The sequence below is a fragment of the Chenopodium quinoa genome, unplaced genomic scaffold (genome assembly GCF_001683475.1).
Source record: "Chenopodium quinoa cultivar QQ74 unplaced genomic scaffold, ASM168347v1, whole genome shotgun sequence".
Lineage (NCBI taxonomy): Eukaryota > Viridiplantae > Streptophyta > Magnoliopsida > Caryophyllales > Amaranthaceae > Chenopodium > Chenopodium quinoa.
Window position 1 is genome coordinate 21,304,020 of NW_018742204.1, and position 8,613 is coordinate 21,312,632.

Sequence of the window (8,613 nt, forward strand, 5' to 3'; positions counted from 1 at the left end):
CTTGAGCTATTTTATGTCGGGGTGCATCTTAAAAACTAGAGCATTTTCACTAATGGACAAAAAATACAGTATTTTTCCAATCTCTCTTTACCCACTTTCTCAATTATTCTCCAATTACTTATTTTGTTGATCATAATTTTCCTCCGCCAATAGTAAAAAAAAAAAAAATATTTTTTCACTATTCTCTCTCCTAATTTTTTTGGCAACCTATTCTCTCTCCCATTTTTTCCAATAGGAATCAGCCACTATTTATTGCTAATTTTTACTACTTCGTACTAAATATTACACCAATGGACATAATTTAAGTAAATTAGCAACCAAAATTAAGCAACGACAAATATACAAGTCAAATGGTGCAACTTTTTTTTTTTAAAGGTAAAGGTGCGACTATATTATAACAAATTAACAAAGCACGCTACTTCAGCATGACGTAAGCATAATGAGTATTAAAACTTAAAAGCAACTTTGTTTATTTGAACTCTTTTATTTTGTCAATCGTGTCTAATTTGTCCACCTTTTAAACAAACCTTAATTTTAATTCTAATATTGCATCGTAAATCTCTAATAAAAAGAAAAAAAAATAATAAAAAAATATTTGGACGTATTTATAAACACCCTTTACCAAATTGAAAGAGTCATTTTGTTTGCCAAAAGATAATGTAAGAATCATTGAAGTGAGAAAAGCAAAAGCATTTTCCTTAAGCTTGGGCATAGCTAAGTATTATAAATTTATAATCACACAGGGTGACAGGGTAAGTAGTTGTTAAGTCATGTGGGACACTAATCAATAATTAAATATAAAGGTTAAGAACTTAAGAACCCAAAATAAAATTACGAGGAAAAAAAAAAACTAGTTGATATATATATATATATATATTTAAAGGGCAGTAATACATTTCTTTGTATAGTCTTATTGGTTTTTAATTTTATACACCAAAATAATCACAGAAAAGAGGGGGGAGGGGTGAAGAGAAGAGAAAACTGTGGTACTCAAAAATCATATAGAAGAAATATTGATTTGATTCCTATACCCTGTAAAGCCTCTAATGCATTTCCAGTGTTCATTTGTATAGCAAGAAATTACACTAGGTAACAATGGTGTCGTGCCTCAACAAGGGAATGTCCCTGTATATCGTATATGGTCAAGAGTTCTCTTCAGTCCATACTTGCTTACTGCCTGGTTACCTATTCTAAATCCGTCTCCATAAGCAGGCGAACCATCAGACTCGATTTGGTGTTTGAAAAAATCACCAAGTTTCCTCTCAAACTGAGACCTTTTACCTTTCTTGGAAGAATTACTGCTGGAAGATGATCCGGGATCTGATGTAGATGAGGAAGAAGATGATGCGCCACTACTACTGCCAGAACCAGCTATGATTTCAGATTCCAGCCACATATGAGCTAAGACTTGGCATATTCCTTCTTCAACCTCTGGTCTCAGGTTTGGGTAACCATTAAGCCGTAACCATGCATGCATCATTTCGTGAGCGAGTATGGATCCAGTTAACAGCCTTAAATCAAGAAAATCACAAGAAACCAATAATCAGTGACTAGAAAAATGGCAGCATACTTCAACTGGTATTTGACTATTTCCCCAAGTGCCTGTCTGTCCCCAAATAAGATTATAGAGGCTATTTTAACGAACAAGGGTATCCTTCTCGATGTAAACGTATGTTCTAACATCACTAACATGCCACGAAATAGGTTTTTGATAAAGCTATCATTTAAGGCAATTCGGGCACGCTAAAAGTTACTAAATTTGAAGATGATCTATTAGCTTAACAGTCTAGAGAGGTATTTGTCGCGAAGAAGATAGCAGCAGAATAAAAAGTTACACTCTTCATCAAAAAATTCATAACTATTGCTCCTTCAACAATACATATTTATTCATAGAAAAATGTGGTGAAGTCTGCGGAGAGGACTCGAGTATGTCAGATTCTCATGCAACAACCCCAAACCCCTAAAAACTTTCTTAAGAGCCTTCTTTATACTTGGGGGAGAATAGAAAGGTTGTTTCCTTCGAAATTAAGGTTGTTTCCTGAAGTATTGACATATGAAAGTAGAAAGGTGATATGTTCACTAAGCTGCTAGTCAACCAAGTTTATAGAACTTACTAATATTACTCGATGTTCATACCTGCTAATCCAATACGCTAATATCTAATGCTGGCACCAAATGCTATTAAATAAATATACTGAACATATGACCGGTAAGTTCCAACTGCTAAACATTTGTACTAGTTACCAGAAAGGAACAGAGTGATCGTTTGAAGTTGCATTTCCTATGCATAAAAGACTAGAAAGTAGATTGATTGATAAAACATAAGGATCACAACTGCCTGCAACCTAAATTCCCACAAAACACTTGGCCACCTAGACCCTAGAAAAGGGTACACATCTTGCAAACAAACAAGCATCATCCACACTCATTACTTTATAGGCACATTTATATGACAGATTAGACATGAGAAGAATAAACACCTGGGAAGGCCGTAGAGAATCAGAATAGCTGTGACTTCACAACGACGTATCAATCGATAAGGCTCAGTTATCATGTCCATTATCTGGTGCCGACCTCCAATCTTTGGCCTCTTCAATATCTGGTTTTTCCATAGACACATGAGTTTGACATAAAAGACCAAAATACTCATACATCAATTATGCATGGTGAAACATCCATCTTGATGTATCTTACCGTCCGCACAGTCTGTTCTTCTGAAAGGCAGAGTCCTCTGGTCTCCGGCATGTGATGGTGACCCTAGAAGCAACAAAAACAAAAGTGAGAAAATTCATAATAAAATCAAGACAACTTTATATCATTTGCACAAAAAGTTTTTTTTACTTGTTTTTCTCCTTCCATAGCCTCGTTGAGTGCTTGCCTCTCCACAAGGAGCAAGGGTACTTGCTGCTCCACTTTCATGTTCAACCCTTCATAAAATTCTCGAATCTCTATATAAAGGGGTTGGCATTCATTAGTATCCATAATAGACGAGTCTAGGCACTCCAGACATAACTTACGACCATCATCAAGTCCCAGGTATTCTGTGCCCTTTGGCTGCACAAGTGTTGCAAGTTTCAGATTGTGAGGCATACCACATTAAGTGAATTCACAATTTTGTTTAAAATGTGGAGCATACGAAAAAATTTCTAGAAAAGAACTCTTTCTTTATCATACTTAAAATTCAAACAGTTTGTTTCAACTTACCTCCATTCTTTCACAGCTACAACACCTTGGAGTCCTATCATATTCATGAGAAGGGCAATACTTTTGCATCCAGAAAGGATGTGCTCTATACTCGATAAGGCCAGCTGCATTTGTAGGAATCTGTTCAAACAGAAATGCAGAAGAATATGACAACTAATCTAATAAGCCACAAATGAAATTAAACCTAGCTAAAATTGACTTTCAGTATGGGCAATATATATGTGCTTGGACATTCTTGATTCTTCTAATTCCATTCACAATCCATTAAAGTAGCATCATAGTCTATTCTCACAATAAACATACTGAAGCAAAGGTGAGAAACAAGGTGGTAAAAGGATAAAAAGAGGTACTGCCAATCATGCAGGTTTCTGGCCTTAGTTTCAAAATGTAATAACAGGGAAAACAGTAGCACAATTCTTTTTGTGGAGTATAACCAATTCCATCTCTGTCATCACGGTGAAGATTCTGAACACTGTTGGAATTCATATGTTATTCACACAACATCATTACCCAATGCTTCTAATGAAGCTCCCACTATTTAAAATGTAAGGGGCTGATGTAAGCTATGTTCATCACACCACTCTCCCAAAACTGTCGCCTTCATCTTCCTTCATGTAACACTTTCTAATGTTGTCTCTTTCAAATTATGTTACAAACCTTTTAAGGTATGTGGCTTTTCTCACACCCTCTCCATATCACACGGAAAAAACGCAAAAGAGTTGACGAATTATAATTTTAGTATGCCTCAAGGGTTAGATTAATGAAATAAGGTGTACTTCCACACTTGGCTGAAGAATTATGCTAATTAAATCTTGTTTATCATGATTAATTATTTAAGTATGCCTCAAGGGTTAGATTGATGAAAGCAAATGTACTTCACATTTAGCAGAAGAATTATGCTAATTAAATCTTGTTTGTCATGTATACCTCTCTATTATCTGTCATTCTGTCCACATTATAAATTCTGGTGGCAATAGTGCATCTATTTGAGTAGATAATGCAGAGCAGGGGAAGAGAGGAAGAATCATCTTGTGAACAGAGATTTGGAGCATTGTCCTAAGCCAGAGAGAAGAATGGAATTTTAAAGGGTTGCCTCGAAAAATTTGCTTTGGAGGGAAATTAGTGGTGGAGGTTACCTCTTGAATTTAAGAAATTTGTTGTACAATGTCATCAAAAGTAAGTACGAGTTATGTAAAATAGGGCAGTATGAGACCTTGCCTTTGGAGATTTAATTCACATAAGACTTCTCTAGTTACTCCTTAGGGGAGGTTAATAGGGATTGGAATTCGTAAAAAAAAAAAAGAAAAAAAGAAAAAAAGAAAGAGGGAGGGGGGGGGATTGGAAGCGATTTTAATTTGAATATATAAATAGAAGAGCAGCCTATAGTGCGACTTTACTGCATGTAAAGGAGCTCAGTTCCATGTGTGATCTTTTGTCAGTTAATGAACGTAAATGACTCTAGAGTATTGTTGGGAGATTTGTCAGGGGTCTTATCTTGTAAGTCAATAAAATCATTACTTGTTTGAATAATTCTACAGTATACTACAATTATTCAAGATAACAACCAAATTGGCAAAGGAACAATACTTACAAAGTTTTTGCAGACGTCACACCTTGGATGGTGCTGCTCCTTATAGCAAGTTTTATGAAATGGTCGATTCCGCGACATAGAAAACTGGTGTATAGAAAATCAGATGAATATACAACATGGTTAGTGCCAAAAGCCACGGGTTATTCACATACACGTGCATCATTAAAATATAAAAGTGAAAACAATTAAAATTCTAACCTCATAATCAGATATTGGTTCATTGCATGCTTGGCAACGGAAGCATTCTGGATGCCAAAACCCACCCATACAACTTAAATATCGTCCATGACCAATCTCAGCACCACAACCAGAACATGTCCTGCCCGCAAAACACAATTCCACAACCAATTTAGATACACCACGAGTTTACTATGCTTTGGAAGACAAAAGATTTCAAAACATATCAAATTCCAGTACGCACTTTTAATCCATTAAAATGAGCTTCCTTCAGTATGAGACCGCAAAATCTTGGGAGGATTCTTGGGAGAGTATTTTAAGTCAGTAGTGCACACAAAATTTATAACAAACATCCTAGTATAGTAGACGCAGCATAATGCTCTAGAGAAATTTCATTTGCAACAGATCACTCTGACTGAGCATTTTTATGTGTGAAAGGAACAATTAATCCAAAAGGAAACACAGAAAACAGACCAAGAACAACACACATCTGTCTAAGAAAGCATAAATTCATCCTAAACTGGGAGGCCCCGAAAACACTAAACCCACATAATTTAATTTGATGTCAGTATTAGCTCCTTCCACCCATGCTAAATTATTCTAAGCCTCATGTTTCTGACAAAGCCCATCATATCTTAGCTCAATCTAGATACAAGCAGCAGCACAAGGTCTTTATCTTTTCATACAAATTCACAAGCATGGGTTCACATAAAATGCAATATACAACAAAAACATCTGCTGAAATTTCAATTAAGACATTAATTATCAGACAGTATAATACTATAATGTATACATAACCCCGCCACTAGGTTCACTTGTACAAAGGTTTTAAAGGAAACTATACTGACTTCATAAAAATAGAGAAAAAAAAAAAAAAAAAAAAAAAAAAACATGGAGCTGTTCAATTGAACCTCCATGAAAAAAATGAAGCTGTGCATATAAATCACCAAATTCAACCTTCATGCATTAATGAAAAATAAAACAATAACAATTTTGAGAAACGGTTCAGACAAAGCTGATAAGACTCTGATGTAAAACCTGTATCCATAGGAAAAGAAAGGGTAAGGCTGCATCATAGTTCCACGATCATATTGAGGAGGCGGTCGGGGAGGAGTCGGGGGTGGAGTTTGAGCTGGAGATTCCATATTTAAACTTTCTTGAAGAGCCTTGGCCAGTAGTTCATCTTCCTCAAGTAGACTATCATGATCTGATGGATACATACAAGATTCTTTAGCTTTACATGACAATAACTGGCATCAAAATATTGTAAAAGCCTGTTTAGAACTCCTAAAGTATTCTATATTTCTATGTTTAACTGATGTTATCTATCAAGCAGACATAAAGATTTAACATTTTGTATTCAAAACCATGCTTCATGTAGAAGAGACTAATCACTGCAAAGGCCTAGAATCCCAAGGAAGACAAAATCCTAAGCATCCTTGTTTGATTCAAAATGTTTGATATTAAATCTACAGCATGGAAGAATAGGAAGATATATCATGTCTGCTGAACAAAGATACTAGATTGAGCTAAAGATCCAACTTACCAATCACCTTTTTGCCTTTCTGATCTTTTTCCTGTTGTCTCTCCTCTTCCTCTGCAAGAGAAAGTGCAATTGCACGATCAATATCTTCATTCCCGGAATCTGACCACGCGTCCTGCATACAATGCCCCCATTAAAGAACATGTTTCACCAATACAAGATCACAAAGACAATAGATTATGTTACACCAATAGCAAAAATGTAACTAGAAACCTTCCAACTCACTCTAGTTCTCCTCCTCCCTTCATAGTAACGATAATTCAAACGTGGATTTCTCAACATATTGTTCAATCAAGTCTATCCCTAGTACATAAACCCTCACATAAAGAGTTTTTATAGAGTTTAAGCTATTGTACATTTGAGTCTATTTATAGAACACGAAACCACATATAAGTAAGTAAAAACCAGGCACACACACGATTGACATGAGAGAAATGCAATGGTTTCCACTTCGATTCGTTTATTCTAAAGTTAAGGAATAAAGCAAAAATAGGAAATTCTCAAGCCGCGAAATCAAGAGAATGTCGAAGGTTGCAGGAATTACCCCGGAAGTGGTAGGACCGTCCCAAATTGTATCCTCTCCATACCGTCCATGGTATTGTCCTTCTGATATTCTATGACTATTGCTGGAACCTCCAAAAATCTTACTCAACCAACCCATAATTAAAGATTTTCACTCTCTTTATGGGTTGGCAGAATTCAATCAGTACTATACTCAGCTGCTTATTGCCATATTTACAATCTGCACAGTACCATAAATACCCTTTAAATTCACATAATAAATAACATAATCCCAATTTCCTGCAAAATTGGGTAGGAACTAATTTGAAAATTGAATTCAATCATCAAATTTAGAAATTGATCAATAATCTGCACAAATGGGTAGGGACTAAATAACATGATAAAATAAAAAAAACATCAAACTTAGAAATTAATCAATTATGCGATGATATAATGATATACATACCCAAATAATGAACACAATCAAAATCAACAGCAAAAACCAATACTTCTAATTAAAGCAAATAACATAAGCTTGGTAATTCAATAAAAATTAAACAAATTGCTTCAATAGGATTGTAATTCCATAATTCCTTGACAGAAAAATAAAACCCAAAAAACCCAGAATTGACAAAAATTGAATTCAAAGAAATAAACTGCAAAAGTGCCCACTACAATTGGAGAGAGAAAGAGATTCTTTTTTTACCTTATAAGAATCTAGTGAAGGCATTTATAAAGTGCAAAAGCATTCAATTAAATCAACCAATCAATAAGTAAAGTTATGAACTTTTGATCATATTAAGTGTTAGAAAATTTCACTCACCTTAAAAAAAAAATTGAAGATAGATCAAGATTCCCCAGAAAAATACCCAGATCAAAAAATTAAAATTAAAAAAAATTAAAGCTTTTCTTTCTTTTTCAACTCCCAGTTGTAATTCAATACAAAATTACAGAAAATTTTGAAAAAATAAATAAAATTTCTAATTTTTTGAGAGGGGGTTAGAGAAGAGTCGACAAAAAAGTTGGAAGAAAATTCCAGGCAGTTGAGAGGAGGAGAGAGAAAATGTGTGAGCGTTTGAGGGGCCAACAAAATAGACTTTCTTGGCTCTTCTTCACTTGAATTCGACGCAAATTTTTGGCATAATGAGAGTAATCGATTTTATTTTATTTTCCAAAATAAATGGAACATAGGATAAAATAAAAATAATATATGAATGTTCATATACTGTATTATTATAGACAAATTGAATCATAAACTCATAGGGCTTTACGTGGATTGGTAGCCATCAAAGAACTTCTCTTACACTCTTTTTATTTTATTAATTTTGTGTTTGAAAAACAACAAAAATAATGGTGAAGGATGATTAAAATTTGAAGATAAGGGGTAATAGTGGGGCCTAATTAATGTCATCTCAACTAAACATGTAACGATTAACAAATTACCAACATAAACCACTATTTGCACTTATGGTATCAATTAATTTTTGTTAGTACTCCATAATGAGTATGGACATGTTTTTGATCGGTTGTATTCTTGATTGGGCACGTACGCCTGGTTAATTAGTTTGGTAAAGACGGTGAAGGTTGTCGTCTTTTT

General features: G+C 34.5%; 1 protein-coding gene across 1 annotated transcript; it reads right to left on the reverse strand.

Annotated features, from left to right (window-relative positions):
* Positions 1 to 851: 851 nt before the first annotated feature.
* Positions 852 to 8,173, reverse strand: LOC110723090 (protein DA1-related 1-like). Its single transcript, XM_021902380.1, has 11 exons — positions 7,840 to 8,173; positions 7,060 to 7,257; positions 6,519 to 6,630; positions 6,011 to 6,179; positions 4,994 to 5,114; positions 4,796 to 4,879; positions 3,205 to 3,324; positions 2,842 to 3,054; positions 2,695 to 2,757; positions 2,481 to 2,599; positions 852 to 1,511 (listed from the first exon to the last, which is right to left on the reverse strand). Exons 2-11 carry the CDS (start codon positions 7,174 to 7,176, stop codon positions 1,109 to 1,111), a joined length of 1,521 nt encoding a protein of 506 aa, XP_021758072.1. The 5' UTR covers positions 7,177 to 7,257; positions 7,840 to 8,173; the 3' UTR covers positions 852 to 1,108.
* Between the last annotated feature and the right edge of the window lie 440 nt (positions 8,174 to 8,613).